Raw genomic sequence first — 19022 nt, forward strand, 5'->3', positions numbered from 1 at the left:
ATGGCCTCTGGCTCTCTAACTTTTCACCAAATGAAACAGTTTCTCCCAACCTACACTGTCCACACTCCTCATGATTTTGAATAACTCCATCAACTCTCTTATTCTTTTCCATGAAGCAGAGTTCCAGTTTCCCCAGAGTAATCTTTTAATATATTCTTTTCTACTATATAATTAGATGTGCCATCATATAATTTCCTACATGGTGTGGAGGTGCTGGTGTTGGTTTGGGGTGGACAAAGCCAGAAGTCACATGATACCAGGTTCTAGTCCAACAGGTTTATTTGAAATCACAAACATTTGGAAAGGCAGTGCTTCAAGCTTGTGATTTCTAATAAACCTGTTGGATATAACCTGGTGACTTCTGACAATTACATACAGAAAGAGAGAGAACTTCAATCTCCAACATTGTCTCCACCTCGAAAGCACGTCCACAATATAACTTGTGTCAGGAAAATGTCAGGACATCATATGGTTTGCCACTGGTACATAATCGAACTATGACGACACTGGGCTCTCCTACACTGCATTTATGAATAAACTACCAGCCTTTTAATTGCTTGCAAAGAGACTAACAGGCAGACTCACCATAAAGCGAATGCAGGAAAGAAGAGATGATAAAATGGCTGTTTCTCAGGGTGATGTTGTACGATTTTGTATGTAGAACACAAAAACCAAAATGCTGTCAGAAGCTGCAAGGTGGTTACAGCATAGCCAATAGAGGACTCCAATACAGTCTGCACCTTTCCTGGGTCTATAAGCTACAGTTTAAATGTTCAAACAGAAATTTGTCTTTTGTTAAAAATATATTATTGCTGCAATTCTATTGAACCGTGATGGACTTTGTCTTAATTTTACTTTTTTCTGTTATTATGTATGACATGTGTCATTGATGTTGGTGCCATAGTGGGGCAACACACAGGACTTTTCACTGTATTTTTCATGTAAAAGTACATGTGATAATAAATTTCCATTCTATTCCTTTTGCTCTCAAACCGCAATAACTCAGAAATCAATGGTTAAATTTTTCAATCTGTGATGGCAGCTTTGGAGAAAGGGAAGAAATGAAATCTCAAAATTACGTTGGAACAGACCCGCACATATTCTCACCTTTCTGTGTGTTTCTCCCAGGGTGGGCTCCAAGTGGTAACAGATACTGATCGAGAAGAAGTAGTTTGCCTTAAGTACTCTAAGTGGCTATCAGTCTCTCTTCTGCTAATAGGTTGGATTTTTCTCTACTACAAATAGATGCTCTGCTGTGGCAAGAACCCACCAATGCAGCTTCATAGCAGGAGGGCTGAAGTTCAATATATTTCAGCCTTCTTTTATTATTTGCCAGCAGAAAACAAGAATTCTCAGGTCTCTCCAAGCATAAGGCATGGTATCCATTTTGTGGAGACAAGTGTTTCCATTGAAAGTGATTCTTGTAGTAATTGCAGCCTCTGAAATCCTAAAGATTGCACCTATTGACCTGTTATTCCACACAGTATAGGAGTGTGGCAAATGTATTCAGAGGCCAGTCCTAACTCAAAGGGAGTCCTGCAAATTACTTCCTCATGGTTGTATCTGAGGAGATCAAGACTGGAGCATCACTAAGCACGTTCTGACTTGGAATTGAGGCAGTATTTGATACACCTGACACTAATCCCAATTTATGTTCAATTCCCTTGCAGGTATGACTAACCAAGGGAAGGGTCCTATGGCACAGTGTCCCTACCTTTGGAACAGACTACTTGGGCTCAAGCCCCACCTACTCCAGAGGACAGAATTTTCAAAGTAACCCTGAGAGTGTGAAGAATTACACGGACAACCAATTTAGGATCGTCAGTTGAGCTCACAGTGTGGCACATTTGCCCAAGTTAAAGCTACATATAGAACATAGAACATAGAACAGTACAGCACAGAACAGGCCCTTCAGCCCACGATGTTGTGCCGACCATTGATCCTCATGTAATGTACGAACCCTCAAATTTCTGTGACCATATGCATGTCCAGCAGTCTCTTAAATATCCCCAATGACCTCGCTTCCACAACTGCTGCTGGCAACGCATTCCATGCTCTCACAACTCTCTGTGTAAAGAACCCGCCTCTGACATCCCCTCTATACTTCTGCCAAACAGCATAAAACTATGACTCCTCATGTTAACAATTTCTGCCCTGGGAAAACGTCTCTGGCTATCAACTCTATCTATGCCTCTCATTATCTTGTACACTTCAATTAGGTCCCCTCTCTTCCTTTTTTCCAATGAAAAAAGTCCGAGCTCAGTCAACCTCTCTTCATAAGATAAGCCCTCCATTCCAGGCAGCATCCTGGTAAACCTCCTTTGAACCCTCTCTAAAGCATCCACATCTTTCCTATAATAGGGCGACCAGAACTGGACGCAGTATTCCAAGTGCGGTCTAACCAAAGTTTTATAGAGCTGCAACAAGATCTTAAACTCAATTCCCCTGTTAATGAAAGCCAAAACACCATATGCTTTCTTAACAACGCTGTCCACTTGGGTGGCAATTTTAAGGGATCTATGTACCTGCACACCAAGATCCCACTGTTCCTCCACACTGCCAAGAATCCTGTCTTTAATCCTGTACTCAACTTTCAAGTTCGACTTCCAAAATGCATCACTTCACATTTATCCAGGTTGAACTCCATCTGGCACCTCTCAGCCCATCTCTGCATCCTGTCAATGTCACGGTGCAGCCTACAACAGTCCTGTATACTGTCAACGGCACCTCTAACCTTTGTGTCATCTGCAAACCTGCTAACCCCTCTTTCAATCTCCTCATCAAAGTCATTAATAAAAATTACAAAGAGTAGAGGCCCAAGAACAGAGCCCTGTGGAACACCACTCACCACTGACTTCCAGGCAGAATACTTTCCTTCCACGACCACTCGCTGTCTTCTGTCGACCAGCCAATTTTGTATCCAGACAGATAAATTTCCCTGTATCCCATTCCTCCTGACCTTCTGAATGAGCCTACCATGGGGAACTTTATCAAATGCCTTGTTGAAGTCCAAATACACCACATCCACAGCTCGACCCTCATCAACTTGTCTAGGAACATCCTCAAAGAACTCAATAAGATTTGTGAGGCATGGCCTGCCTCTCACAAAGCCGTGCTGACTGCATTTAATCAAGCCATGCTCTTCCAGATGGTCATAAATCCTATCCCTCAGAATCCTTTCTAACACCTTGCAGATGACAGACGTGAGACTGACTGGTCTGTAATTGCCGGGGATTTCCCCATTTCTTGTCTTGAAGAGAGGAATTACATTTGCCTCCCTCCAGTCCTCAGGTACGACTCTGGTGGAGAGCGAGGATGCAAAGATCTTCGCAAGCGGCGAAGCAATCACATTTCTCGCTTCCCAAAGCAGCCGAGGACAAATCTGGTCCTGGCCTGCCGACTTGTCAATCTTAATGTTTGTCAAAATTTTCAGCATATCAGCTTCCTCAATCTCTATTCCTTCCAGCATGCTTACCTGCTCCTCAATGGTTTCATTTACTACAAGGTCCTTTTCTTTAGTAAAGACAGAAGCAAAAAACTCATTTAGGGCTTCCCCTACCTCCTCAGACTCTATACACAAGTTCCCTATGTTATCCCTGATCGGCCCTACTCTTTCATTGATCATTCTCTTATTCCTCACATACGTGTAACATGCCTTTGGATTCTCCCTAATCCTTCCTGCCAAGCCTTTTTTGTGCCCCCTCCTGGTTCTCCTCAGACCATTTTTGAGCTCCTTCCTCGCCTGCCTGTAATCCTCTAGAGCTGAGCAAGCCCCTTGCTTCCTCCACCTTACGTAAGCTGCCTTCTTTCTTTTGATGAGAAGCTCCTCCGCTCACGTCATCCAAGGTTCCTTTATCTTACCCCTTCTTGCCTGTCTCAGAGGAACACATTTATGCATCACTCGCAACAACTGTTCCTTAAACAGTCTCCATTTGTTTATAGTGCCCTTTCCATGGAACAATTGCTCCCATTCCATGCTTCCCAATTCACGTCTGATAGCATCATAGTTTCTTTTTCCCCAATTAAATATCCTCCCATTGTGCCTGCTTCTCTCCTTCTCCATAGCTATGTAGAATGTGAGGCAGTTGTGGTCACTATCACCAAAATGCTCTCCCACCGCAAGATCTGACACCTGCCCCGACTCATTGCCGAGCACCAAATCCAAAATGGCCTTTCCCCTCGTCGGCCTGTCAACGTACTGAGTTAGGAAACCCTCCTGAACACACCTTACAAAAACAGCTCCTTTCAAACCATCTGCTCAAAGGAGGTTCCAATCAATATTGGGAAAGTTAAAGTCACCCATTACAACAACCCTACTACATTCACACTTTTCCAAAATCTGCCGACCTATGTTTTCTCCAATCTCCCTGCTGCTATTGGGGGGCCTGTAGTAAACCCCTAATGAGGTACTGCTCCCTTACTGTTCCTAATTTCCACCCATACTGACTCGGTAGGCAGATCTTCCTCGACAATGGAAGCTTCTGTAGCTGTGATACCCTTTCTGATTAGCAGTGCTACACCCCCTCATCTTTTTCCCCCCTCCCTATTCTTTTTAAATGTCCTAAACCCTGGAACATCCAACAACCATTCCTGCCCCTGAGAAACCCACGTCTCTGTTATGGCCACAACACCATAGCGCCAGGTACTGATCCATGCTCTAAGCTCATCACTTTTATTCCTGATACTCCTTGCATTAAAGCAAACACACTTTAACCGATCTCTTGGTTCTTTCCCAGGAAATTCCTTGCCACTGGCTGCGCTACCTCTTTCTATTCATCTCCATCAACTCCCACCACCGGTATGTAGCTCAGGTTCCCACCTCCCTGCCATACTAGTTTAAAGCCTCCTGAACCACTCGAGCAAACCTTTCACCCAGGACATTGGTCCCCTTCCAGTTCAGATGCAACCCGTCCTTCATGTACAGGTCCCACCTTCCCCAGAAGGCATCCCAATTATCTACATATCTGAAGCCCTCCCTCCTACACCAGCTGCACAGCTGCTGCGCCCACTCCCTGCTCCCTCCTACACCAGCTGCGCCCACTCCCTGTTCCTCGCCTCGCTATCTCGTGGCACCAGTAGTAAACCCGAGAACACTATGCTGTTTGTCCTGCTCTGCAGCTTCCACCCTAACTCCCTGAAATCACTTTTTATATCCTCAATCCTTTTTCTGGCTATATCATTGGTGCCAATATGTAACACGATTTCTGGCTGTTCGCCCTCCCCTTTTAGAACTTTATGCACCCGATCGGAGACGTCCCAGATCCTGGCACCAGGGAGGCAACATACCTTCCGGGAATCCCGATCCTGACCATAAAATCTCCTGTCTCTTCTCCTAACAATCGAGTCTCCTACCACTAGCACTTTTCTATTCACATGTTTTATATAAACATGTATATTATGGGGATACGATGGGCTGAATTTTAATCAGAAATCGGCGAAGTTTCACTTTTAGTGAATTTCATTAAATGTTTTGCTTTTATATTAACATGTAGGCCTGTTCTTTGCAGACATTGTCTGGTTTATTTCTCATGTAATGCCTTTAGCAGAGTCAGCATGTGTATTTAAAATTTGAACAAAGCTTACACTGAAAAGTTTACATTTCGGTTATCATGAAGTGATACAACACCTCTCCCACGATGTTTTAGGCAAAAGCTCTTCCTCAACATTCCTGATGGGGGATCCAAGATGGCGGCGACCCAGCAAGTCTGAGTCTATAGTGCTCCTCCCAAGACTTGGGCAAAGTGGGTCATCCACCTCCACCACACTCACCAAATCATTCAAAATAGTTTTTACTTAATATAGTTAGTTGCTTAGTACTGAAGTTAAACAATTTAATCTCCAGTAAAAATGACTAAAGGGAAGGGAGCCTGCAGTTCTCAGAAGGCAGGACCCCCTCCCCCCTCCCCTCCCCAGCTGCAGCAGAGGCGCCTGCAGCCGCCACGAGGGACATACCTACAGTGGCAAGCCTCGCGGAAATAATCTCTAAACTCGATGCAAAGATCGACGCCTTCATCGAAGAGTCCCGGAGCCGATGGGACTCACTCTCGGCCGCACTACAAAAGCACAACCGAGACATCAAGGAAATTGAGCGCCCAGTCAGAGGGGCAGAGCTAAAGGCTGCGACCTCTGAGACTACAGCAGAATTGGCCGTGGATCGGGTCCAGACTCTCGAAACAGCGAGTCTGGACCTTAGAGAATCACATTGAATCGAGGTCATCGAAAAAATATTCGTTTGCTGGGCCTTCCTGAACGGGAAGAGGAAGGCCAGCTTACAGCGTTTCTCGAGCAGTGGCTTCCACAGCTTTTAAATCTGGAGGCTGGATCAGGCCAGGTAAGGGTAGAATGGGCCTACTGGGTTGCAATGCATGGGCCCGGCTCGAACCAGCGCCCCCGCCCGGTCCTGTTCCGGCTGCAGAGCTACAAGGAGAGGCAGATACTCCTAGAAGCTTCCAGAAATCTTGGGAAAGATTCCCAAACCATTATTTATCAAGGATTATGTTATTTCAGGACTTTTCCCCAGGTCTGGTCAGAAAGAGGAAGGCATTTGATGAAGCGAAGAAGTTTTTAAGGGACTTAAATATTCAGTACTCCTTGCACTACCCAGCGATGCTACGCTTTAACCATGAAGGGTCCATGTATAATGTCGGATCACCGGAAAAGGCCAAGGAATTTTTGGACTCTCTTAGATAAATTGTAAGAGTTAATTGATGTTTTGTTCTCTCCCTCTACTCCGATTTACATCCCCTTTTTTTTATATTAATCCCTTTTTTACCTGACTGTTTAATATTATCTTCAGCGGGTGGGGAGAGGGATTTATTTATTTGTTTTCTGCTTAGCGATTTTCTTCCCCCCCTTTTATATATATATATATATATAGGCCGGCGGGTCGAGTTAATGTTGGTGGGGGAAGGTGATTACCTTATCCTGTTTTATTTCTGTCTTTAGGAACGGAGTTGTTTTCCCTTGTTATTTTGTATTATTATATTTAATTATTACTTGTTGAGGCTGTAATTTTATAGTTATATATGTTTATACATGGTATTAACATTACCAAATATATCCAGGTGTTGGTGTGGGTGGGGGGGAGGGGTAGGGTGCTCATTGTTAACTCTAGCTCTGTAGAATATTTGAATTTTCTTTATCCTATCGTGGGGTGTCTGGGTCAAGGGTGGGGCACTGGTTGGGAGAGGATATCCCCTATTGGAAAGGAAGTGATATCCCCTGGGAACAAGGTGGAAAAACTCCATTTAAATACATTGTTTTTTTTTAATTTAGAAATAGTTTTTTATTATATTGATGTGAGTGTATTAAAGAGCTTTTATTTTTGTAAATTTTATATGCTCTATGCTTGGGGTGTTCTGGATAGGGTTTCCCCTCCCGAGGGGTCTCGGACTTGCCCGGACGATTATGGTTGATCAGTCGGTTAAGTGGTGCACCTGGAATGTCAAGGGGAGTAATTCACCAGTCAAAAGGAAGAAAATATTATCAAACCTCAAGAAAGAAAGGGTTGATATAGCTCTCCTACAGGAGACACACTTATTGGATAAAGAACACTTGAAATTACGACAGGGTGGATTTGATCAGGCCTTCTTTTCTTCTTTCAGCTCAAAAAGCAGGGGGGTTGGTATTCTTATTTGGAAGAATTTCCCTTTCAAAATCCTAAATCAGATAAAAGACGAATCTGGACGATATATTCTGATTAAAGCCCTTATAAATGGAGAGGAATATGGGATCTTAAATTTGTACTGCCCCCCGGCACATCCTTTTAAATTTATAACGGAAGCCTTCTCAAAATTGATGGCTCTCGGTGCTCGTCATATAATTATAGGGGGAGATTTTAATTGTATTATGGATCCGGAAATAGATAGGATTCCCAAGAGTACTGCAGGAGTATCTCCCAGATCTAGACAATTGGTGGATTTGAACAAAGAATTAGGATTAGTAAATGTATGGAGATGCCTTCATCCACAGGGCAGAGATTTTTCTTTTTACTCCAATCCACATAAATGCCATACCAGAATCGATATGTTTTTTGCCCCCTCGATTTTTTTAAATTCTATATCATCCTGTAAAATAGGCAGTATAGCAATTTCCGATCACGCTGCGGCATTGATGTATGGACCCCTTTCTGATGAAAGATAGTAAATTTGTAAAGTACTTCTCTCAAGAATTTAAAACTTGTTTAGAAATTAATTCAGGTACGGCTAGCAACCCATCAATGATGTGGGAGACCATCAAAGCTTATGCGCAAGGTTTGATCATTTCATACTCAGCGACCCAGAAAAAATTAAAGGGAGAACAACAGCGTCTGCTCGAAGCTCGCTTAAAAGCAGCTGAAACATCATATGCTGACAGACCTTCTATTATCAAATTGCAAAGAATTACGGCCCTTAGGACAGCTCTAAACACCACGCTTACCCAAACAGCTAAGAGGGAAATATTATTTGCAAAACAAAGATTATATGAATTTGGTGATAAACCTGGTAGATACTTAGCATTTCTCGCAAAGATAAAGAAGGCCCCTCAAACTATCAGGTCTATCAAGGAAAGTACGGGTACTCTGACTCATGATCATAAAAGGATTAACGCAATCTTTAGAAAATTTTATTCTGATTTATATAAATTGCAGGATTGCGCAGACAGAACTAGAAGGATGCAGTCATTTTTTAAAAACCTGACCTTTCCGGACCTAACTCCGGAACAGGTATCGGTCTTGAATGTTCCCCTAACAATCCAAGAAATACTTGACGCAATCAGGCAACTTCAGAGCGGTAAGGCGCCCGGCCCAGATGGCTTTCAAGATGAATTCTATAAAGAATTTACAGGAATACTGGCTGGTCCCACTTAAGGACATGTATAACTACTCATACAGTCATGGCTGTCTCCCACCCTCGCTGAAAGAGGCGAATATCTCTCTTATCCTCAAAAAAGGAAAGGACCCAGAAGATTGCGCGTCATACAGACCAATATCCTTGCTAAATGTAGATTTTAAAATCCTCTCTAAAACGTTAGCATTGAGGCTAGAAAGGGTATTGCCACATATCATAAAGGAGGATCAGACGGGGTTTATTAAGAGCTGTAGATCATCCAATAATGTTAGAAGGGTTTTGAATGTGATTCAAGCCTGCCATCAGGGAAAGATACCAGGAGTAGTAGTCTCATTAGACGCAGAAAAGGCATTCGACAGGGTTGAATGGTCATTTTTGTTTTACACATTGGAAAGGTTTGGCATTGGAAAGGTGTTTACCAAATGGGTCTCAACACTGTATAGTGATCCCAAAGCAGTTATGATTACCAATGGATTAGGCTTGGATAGCTTCAGTGTGGATAGGGGCTGCTGTCAGGGATGTCCTCTTTCACCATTGCTATTTACGCTAATAATTGAGCCACTAGCAGAAGCTATACGGGCTGACCCTAATATAACGGCTCCAAGGATTGGTACAGGTAAACATAAAATTACCCTTTATGCAGATGATGTTCTTCTATTTCTCAGTAATCCTTTGATGTCTGTGCCTCACTTAATCCAAGTTATTAATACATTTAGTGTATTTTCAAGCTATAAAATTAATTTCTCAAAATCGGAGGCTGTGCCAATGGGTGGCCTTGCGAGTATGTCCCACTTATTGGACGGATCCCACTTTCCCTTTCGGTGGTCCCAGGAGGGTTTCTTATATTTAGGCATTTTTATTACCCCAGTATTTGGTCAGTTTTACAAGGCTAACTTTGTGCATTTACTGGAAAGGATAAGGCAGGACCTCCAGCGATGGGGAGACCTTCCAATTTCCTGGTTAGGCAGAATAGCACTAATTAAAATGAATGTCCTGTCCCGTCTCCTATACCCTATGAGAATGATTCCGGTGATGCTGCCGAGGCTGGCACTACGTAAATTATATGGCTGGTTGGGTTCCTTTATCTGGAATCATAGACGGCCGCTCATTCAGCTGAAGAAGCTACAGCTTCCATAGGCAAGGGAAGGATTGGATTTCCCAGATTTTTGGGATTATCAGTTAAGTTCCCTGTTAAGTTACATAGCCGATTGGGTCTTGTCTGACCTGCAAACAATCTGGCTGAACATCGAGGTTTCTCAAGTAAAATGCCCACTTATTAACCTTATATTTTCAGACAAGAGGAAAATCATTACGGATCAATGTAAAAACCCTATAATACTAAACACAATTAAAGCTTGGAATATAATGCAGCAAAATGAGGGCAACTCACATAAAACATCCCCCTAAGCTCCGATAGTGGGAGCATGGGGATTTCAACCGGGGCTTACAGATGTCACTTTCAAACTCTGGAGATCCAGGGGTATCTCATGTTTAGGGGATCTACTTAAAGAAGGGGTCCTGATGTCTTTTGAACAGCTGTGTCAGAAATTTGGATTACCTAATGGAGACCTCTTTCGATACTTCCAAATTCGAGACTACATACAGAAGAAGACTACGTTATTAGATAGTCTTTATAAATCAGATAGAGAAGGTCGAGTGCTATGGCCAATGGGGTATCTTCCGTCATCACTATTTACCATTTATTACATGATGAAGTATCGGGAGATATGGACAATCTGCTTAAAACATGGGATCAGGATTTGGGACTGGAAATCTCTATAGAAACGTGGAATGACATTTGGGAAAATGATAGAAGAATCACCCAGGCCATTCAGTTGAAGATACTTCATAGGGCCCATATAGCACCGGACCGATTGGCAAAATTTAAGGCAGGAGCATCTCCAATGTACCCCAAATGTAAAATAGAGGTGGGCACTCTTGCACATTGCTTATGGACCTGTCATAAGATCCATAGATATTGGACTAAAGTAGCAAGTGCTCTGACAGAAATCTTAGGAACGGAAATTAGAGTGGACCCTGTATCTCTCCTTTTGGGTTTTTCGAACTTACCCTCCCTGGATATGCACGGGAAGAGATTATTTTCTATTCTCTCTTTCTATGCAAGGAAAAATATTTTGGTAAACTGGGTGGCTGAGGGCCCCCCTGGACTTTCGAATTGGCACAGATTAATCATGGAATGTATTCCCCTTGCCTTCCTTACAAATATGGTGCACCAAGGGACCGCATTATTCCATAAAATATGGCAGCCCTTCTTGAATTACATAAATACAGATATATCAGCCATCCTAACAAGGGCTTTTATTTAATTGAGATGGCGAACCTGGCTGGTCCGGGGCCCCTTGGGAGAGGAATCCCGCACGAATATGGGTTTTGATACGATTTGATGTTAATACATTCCGAGCATGTATCTCATTACCCAATTTCTGTGTTATCCGTCATTTTTTTTTCTCTTCTTTGAATAATGTAAGAGACTTAATTGTACACTCTGGTTAGTTGTAGGTTAGATTAGTAGTTAGTTGAGCTTTGTTTTTTTTGCTCTTGGTATTTTTTTTGTTTGATAAATTTCGGTTATTATTTATTTAAGATTTAATTGTACATCAATGTTTATAGTTGGGGTTTTTTTATTTGTAAACTTGTAAAAACATGTTAAATTTTCAATAAAAAATATCTATAAAAAAACATTCCTGATGAAGGGCTTTTGCCTGAAACATCGATTTTCCTGCTCCTTGGATGTTGCCTGACCTGCTGTGCTTTTCCAGCACCACTCTGATCTCCAGCATCTGCAGTCGTCATTTTCACCTATGAGATTCTCAAAGTTGAGAGCAAAATGTCCCATTTCCAAGTATTGAACGGCAAGACAAAATCTTACTAATGAGGAGTGAAAAGCCTATTTGCATGTTCAGTATGCATCAACATCCTCATTATTATTTCATCTCATTCACTGATGTGCAATTTCCTATTCTCCAACTTACTGAATAGAAACTAGATGGTGACAATTCTTCACAAGAAAGTCAGAGTGATTACGTCAGTTAGCCTCTAGATCTTCCAGCTCTCCATCTTGGACACTAGTCATCAACATGTTCAGATACACAACTTGGACAGTGAATGCTCACAGCACCCAGCCACCAGGAACCCAGGTGCTTGTCAGCAAAGCAACCGCCCTCTGTCCAACATGTCTGGGGCAATTAGTAGTAACTGTACTGGGCAGCAGACTTCCAGCACTTGGCCAGCTCTATAGCTGGTCTCTAAAGATGATAGTGATGCCAGGAATCCCAGTAAGTTGTCATAGTGGCCTACATTCTGCTTGTGGTGTGTGGGTGAATGAAACAAGTGGGTGTTGTAAGGGCGTGGTGCATTGGTGATGAAGTTAGTTTGGGACGATAGTGTGAGAAAACTTGCTATGGCTCACGGAGCGAACATTTCATGAAATTCACTAAAACTGAAGCTTTGCTGATTTCTGGTTAAAATTCAGCCCATTGTATCTTTTCTTAGCAATACTCAAGGCTTGTACTACCAAGTGTATTTAAGTTTACTTAATTGAATTTAAATTCCACAATCAACCATGGTGGGATATAAAACTAAATCCCCAGAATATTAGCCTGTGCTTCAGCCTTCCGAGTCCAGTGATATTATCATTCTGCAACCACCTGCCCACTAGAGTTCTGAGGTAAATGCACCATGTCTTTTGAAAGTGAAGTGTTAGGTGCAATAATTTTGACATTCCCTTCTTTATTTATGCTGAGTTCACTCTCTCAGGTTTTGCTGCTGGAGTTAGCATCAATGCCATGAGATGAATGTTAAGCAAGCTCTGTGGTCCGTGGTGGAAAATGTATGTCCAGATCGTAGTTTGGAACGTACTTGTGATGATTTCCACGGCCAAGTAGATGGGCAATACACAATATTAATCACATTTTTGTTTTATTTGAACATGGGATATGGGGTCACTGGCAAAGCCTGTGTTTATTCCTAACTGATGTTTGGAAAATGGTGACCTTTTTGAACAGCTGTTGTATATATAGCGTACATACATTGTCAGTGCTATTTTGAAGAGATTTCCTGTAACACTGAAAAAAATGCCAATTTAGTTTCAAGTCAGGATGGTGCATGATTTGGAGGTATACTTACGGGTGGTTGTGTTCCCACATATCTGTTAAGGATCAGACCAAAGCCCCTCAAAATATATCAAGGAGATAGCCTAGACCTTAACTTTTTATTTTACTTAAAGGCAAGTGTAAGGTGCTATGTTACAGATGTGATTTGGTTGGCCCACTACTTGTCTTTGAGCAAAACACATTATTTTTACAACTCAGTTAAAATACAAACAAAAAAATAAATTGGCATAGCTGTAGTCGCTGCTCAGGGAGATTGGATCCATCATTCTCCTTCTCTCTTTAATGTTGGCTCTTTGCCCAATCTTAAAGGTGCCTGTAGCAACCCTAAAGATGTATCTCCAGGCAACATGATCTATGGGTGCCCTTCTCACTGGCGATTGACAATTTGATATATAGGGAGGGAGTTCTTCAATGGAGTCCTTGAAACATTTGCACATGGCCCCTCTGTTCCTTTTAATAGTGGTCAGCTCTCCCCACAACACGATTTTGGATGGGTGATTGTCATCCCTCTGAGCAACTTAGTTGGCTTTGCAGGAGGGTTGCTTCAATGTTGATTGCACTGGCTGTTTCCAGAACTACAGTGTTTGTGATGCAGTCCGGTCAGTGAATCTTAAGCACTTCTAACAGCATTGCCCTCTGCAGCATCCTCAACATCTTCAGGTCAATTTAACTTGCATTATCTTAAGGTGAGAGGGGAAAGATTTAAACGGGATCTGAGGAACACCTTTTTCAGACAGAGGATGATGCGAATATGGAATTAACTGCTAGAGCAAGTGCAGGTACAGTTGGAACAGTTAAAAGATATTTGGACAGATACACGAACAGGAAAAGATTTCGAGGGATAGGAGCCAAACGCAGGTAAATGGGACTAGTTTACCTTGGAAAACCTGGTGGACATGGATGAGTTGGACCAAGGGGTGTCTGCTTCCATGCTATGACTCTAACTTTACTCTGTTACAATAATTAATAAAATATTATTTACCAACTAATCATCAACTGTTTCAATATAGCAGTATTCCATCAACACATCCTTGGCAAAAGCAAATTCAACAAAATGGATTTTCCTCGCATGCTATCTCCTCCACAGCAGAAGAACAAAACAATCTTCCCCTTTTAGGTTTGTAAGGGGCAGCCTTGCTCCAGCTTTTAGCTCGGCATTCAGCAGAAGCCTTCTCCCTAACTGAAAATTAAACTGAAAGCCTTCCTGGGTCTGTGTGTGCCCTGACCCCACCCAGCCATGCTTTTGACTAATTTTTAAACATACGTACGGAGCTCAAAGCTGTTTACCCACCGCTTCCAAAGCAGACATTCTAGCACCACTGAGGCAAGGGAAACAACACAGAACAAAGGCACAGTACCCTCACACTGCTCATTCTTCTAAACGGCAGAGATGACAAGGAGTGTTGAAGTAGCCTTGGTGAACTGCTGCAGTGTATATGCAGACTGAAGTGACTGAATATTTAAATGGAAAATCAAACAAACAGGTTGCTTCGTCTTTGATATTGTCGTGCTCAGAGTGTGGTTGGAGCTGGCTAATTTGTTGTCACATCTTAGTGCTACAATAGACAATAGAATAGACAATAGGTGCAGGAGTAGGCCATTCTGCCCTTCGAGCCAGCACCACCATTCATTATGATCATGGCTGATCATCCTCAATCAGTATCCTGTTCCTGCCTTATCCCCATAACCCTTGATTCCACGATCCTTAAGAGCTCTATCCAACTCTTTCTTTAAAGTATCCAGAGACTTGGCCTCCACTGCCCTCTGGGGCAGAGCATTCCATACACCCACCACTCTCTGGGTGAAGAAGTTTCTTCTCAACTCTGTTCCAAGTGACCTATCCCTTATTCTTAAACTGTGTCCTCTGGTTCGGGACTCACGCATCAGTGGAAACATGCTTCCAGCCTCCAGAGTGTCCAATCCTTTAATAATCTTATACGTCTCAATCAGATCCCCTCTCAGCCTTCTAAACTCAAGCGTATACAAGACCAGTCACTCCAGTCTTTCAGCGTAAGATAGTCCCGCCATTCCGGGAATTGACCGCGTGAACCTACGCTGCACTCCCTCAATAGCCAGAATATCTTTCCTCAAATTTGGAGACCAAAACTACGCACAATATTCCAAGTGCGGTCTCACCAGGGCCCTGTACAGCTGCAGAAGGACCTCTTTGCTTCTATACTCAATTCCTCCTGTTATGAAGGCCAGCATGCTATTAGCTTTCTTCACTACCTGCTGTACCTGCATGCTTGCCTTCGTTGACTGGTGTACAAGAACACCCAGATCTCTTTGTACTGCCCCTTTACCTAACTTGTCTCCATTTAGGTAGTAATCTGCCTTCCTGTTCTTGCCACCAAAGTGGATAACCACACATTTATCCACATTAAACTGCATCTGCCATGCATCCATCCACTCACCTAGCCTGTCCAGGTCACCCTGTATTCTCCTAACATCCTCTTCACATTTCACCCTGCCACCCAGCTTTGTGTCATCAGCAAATTTGCTAATATTACTTTTAATACCTTCATCTATATCATTAATGTACATTGTAAAAAGCTGCAGTCCCAGCACTGATCCCTGAGGCACACCACTGGTCACTGCCTGCCATTCTGAAAGGGAGCCATTTATCACTAATCTTTGTTTCCTGTCAGCCAAACAATTTTCAATCCATGTCAGTATTTTGCCCCTGATACCATGTGCCCTAATTTTGCTCACTAACCTCCTATGTGGGACTTTATCAAAGGCTTTCTGAAAGTCCAGGTACACTACATCCACTGGATCTCCCTTGTCCATCTTCAGAGTTACATCCTCAAAAAATTCCAGAAGATTAGTCAAGCATGATTTCCCCTTCATAAATCCATGCTGACTCTGACCTATCCTGTTACTGCTATCCAGATGTGTCGTAATTTCGTCCTTTATAATTGACTGCAGCATTTTTCCCACCACTGAGGTCAGACTAACTAGTCTATAATTCTCTGTTTTCTCTCTCCCTCCTTTCTTAAAAAGAGGGACAACATTAGCCACCCTCCAATCCACAGGAACTGATCCTGAATCTATAGAACATTGGAAAATGATCATCAGTGCATCCATGATTTCTAGAGCCACCTCCTTCCGTACCCTGGGATGCAGACCATCGGGTCCCGGGGCCTTATCAGCCTTCAGACCTAACATTCTCTCCAACATCATTTCCTGCCTAATATAAATTCCCTTCAGCCACTATTACATCTGGGAGATTGCTCGTGTCTTCCCCAGTGAAGACAGATTTAAAGTACCAATTCAACTCTTCTGACATTTCTTTGTTCCCCGTAATAAATTCACCCGTTTCTGTCTTCAAGGGCCCAATTTTAGTCTTAACCATTTTTTTCTTTTCACATACCTAAAAAAGCCTTTACTACTCTCCTTTATATTTTTGGCCAATTTACCTTTGTACCTTATTTTTGCTTTGCGTATTTCCTTTTTAGTTATCCTCTGTTGTTCTTTAAAAGCTTCCCAGTCCTCCAATTTCCCACTCATCTTTGCTATGTTATACTTTTTCCTTTAGTCTTTATATGGTCCTTAACTTCCCTCGTCAGCCACGGCCACCCCTGCCTCCCCTTAGGATCTTTCTTCCTTTTTGGAATGAACTGATCCTGCATCTTCTGCATTATACAACTACAATGTTTTCAGAGCCCATAGCCTTTGCTAAATCCAGTGTCTTCAACCATTTATTGATCTTATGTGAAATAAATAATTGAATAGGTTGCCAGTGCAGGATGGCAGCGGAGTAACAGGGTTCCATTGTCCAGGACCCAGCGGACCCATCTGCTTTACCTCTTTGCTTTACTTTTGCTTCTGCGGTCTCGCCTTTGTTTTATTTTCCTTTTCTTTTCTGTGGTGGATTGGTCGGCAGTACTGGCTTGGCAGCGGCAATGGACCGCACACCGGGTGGCGGACGTGGCTACTCCCGGCAATAGGAGGTGGCAGTATCAGCAGTGAGGATGTTCCCCGGTGATAGGAGGTGGCAGTATCAGCAGTGAGGATGTTCCCCGGTGATAGGAGGTGGCAGTATCAGCAGTGAGGATGTTCCCCGGTGATAGGAGGGAGCAGTAGCAGCAGTGAGGATGTTCCCTGGTGATAGGAGGGGGCAGTAGCAGCAGTGAGGATGCTCCCCGCTGATTGGAGGTGGCAGTAACAGCAGTGAGGATGTTCCCCGGTGATTGGAGGTGGCAGTAGCAGCAGCGAGGATGTTCCCCGGTGATTGGAGGTGGCAGTAACAGCAGTGAGGATGTTCCCCGGTGATTGGAGGTGGCAGTAACAGCAGTGAGGATGTTCCCCGGTGATTGGAGGTGGCAGTAGCAGCAGCGAGGATGTTCCCCGGTGATTGGAGGTGGCAGTAACAGCAGTGAGGATGTTCCCCGGTGATTGGAGGTGGCAGTAACAGCAGTGAGGATGTTCCCTGGTGATTGGAGGTGGCAGTAGCAGCAGTGAGGATGTTCCCTGGTGATTGGAGGTGGCAGTAGCAGCAGTGAGGATGTTCCCTGGTGATTGGAGGTGGCAGTAGCAGCAGTGAGGATGTTCCCCGGTGATTGGAGGTGGCAGTAGCAGCAGTGAGGATGTTCCCCGGTGATAGGAGGTGGCAGTGAGGATGTTCCCCGGTGATTGGAGGTGGCAGTAGCAGCAGTGAGGATGTTCCCTGGTGATTGGAGGTGGCAGTAGCAGCAGTGAGGATGTTCCCCGGTGATTGGAGGTGGCAGTAGCAGCAGCGAGGATGTTCCCCGGTGATTGGAGGTGGCAGTAACAGCAGTGAGGATGCTCCCCGGTGATTGGAGGTGGCAGTAGCAGCAGCGAGGATGTTCCCTGGTGATTGGAGGTGGCAGTAACAGCAGCGAGGATGTTCCCCGGTGATTGGAGGTGGCAGTAACAGCAGTGAGGATGCTCCCCGGTGATTGGAGGGGGCAGTAGCAGCAGTGAGGATGCTCCCCGCTGATTGGAGGTGGCAGTAGCAGCAGTGAGGATGTTCCCCGGTGATAGGAGGTGGCAGTGAGGATGTTCCCCGGTGATTGGAGGTGGCAGTAGCAGCAGCGAGGATGTTCCCCGGTGATTGGAGGTGGCAGTAGCAGCAGCGAGGATGTTCCCCGGTGATTGGAGGTGGCAGTAGCAGCAGTGAGGATGTTCCCCGGTGATAGGAGGTGGCAGTAGCAGCAGCGAGGATGTTCCCCGGTGATAGGAGGTGGCAGTAGCAGCAGCGAGGATGTTCCCCAGAGATAGGAGGCCATCAGCAGTTAAGTGCATTCTCCCACCCTTCTTCTCCCACCATTTGAGGCCGGCTGCAAACCTCCATCAATGATCAGGGATAGATGCACCTGTTGCCAGTGGACTCTTCAAGATGGCAGGTAAAAACAATGACTGCCGATGCTGAAAACCAGATTCTGGATTAGTGGTACTGGAAGAGCACAGCAGTTCAAGCAGCATCCAAGGAGCTTTGAAATCGACGTTTCGGGCAAAAGCCCTTCATCAGGAATAAAGGCAGTGAGCCTGAAGCGTGAAGAGATAAGTTAGGGGAGGGTGGGGGTGAGGAGAGAGTAGCATAGAGTACAATGGGTGAGTGGGGGAGGAGATGAAGGTGATAGGTCAGGGAGGAGAGGGTGGAGTGTATAGGTGGAAAAGGAGCTGGGCATGTGGGACAAGTCCGGACAAGTCATGGGGACAGTGCTGAGCTGGAAGTTTGAAACTAGGATGAGGTGGGGGAAGGGGAAATGAGGAAGCTGTTGAAGTCCACATTGATGCCCTGGGGTTGAAGTGTTCAAGATGGCAGCGCCAGCAAAGGGACATCTGCATCGGAGGCGAGACTCGAGGCTCTGCGTTGACCTGGTCTGGTAGCGGGGTCAGGGACTCTTGGTTGCAGGGTGAGTGTGGACCCAGTGGCGAAGGGATGGCACCTAAAGTGGGACAACCCCTACACTGGCAGGTTTGGCACAGGTGGTAGCAAGCTGGTGGAGGTCTCGCTTGAGGCCATGTGCCGGCATGGAGTAGGTCCAAAATTCTGACATTCTGAACTTTTTAACCTCTTTATTTTTCTAATTTA

General features: G+C 44.2%; 1 protein-coding gene across 1 annotated transcript in view; it reads right to left on the minus strand.

Moving 5' to 3' along the window:
- LOC148148243 (transmembrane protein 145-like) overlaps window positions 1–19022 on the minus strand; it is a 67376-nt gene that overhangs the window by 10362 nt on the left and 37992 nt on the right. Inside the window, exon 13 of the mRNA XM_087993926.1 lies at window positions 586–758. Coding sequence (XP_087850052.1) covers window positions 586–758 — 173 coding nt within the window. The remainder of the gene's footprint in view (window positions 1–585; window positions 759–19022) is intronic.

This window comes from Chiloscyllium plagiosum, unplaced genomic scaffold (assembly GCF_037043375.1).
Source record: "Chiloscyllium plagiosum isolate Xiang-an unplaced genomic scaffold, Cpla_swu_hap1 HiC_scaffold_13, whole genome shotgun sequence".
Taxonomy (NCBI): Eukaryota; Metazoa; Chordata; class Chondrichthyes; order Orectolobiformes; family Hemiscylliidae; genus Chiloscyllium; species Chiloscyllium plagiosum.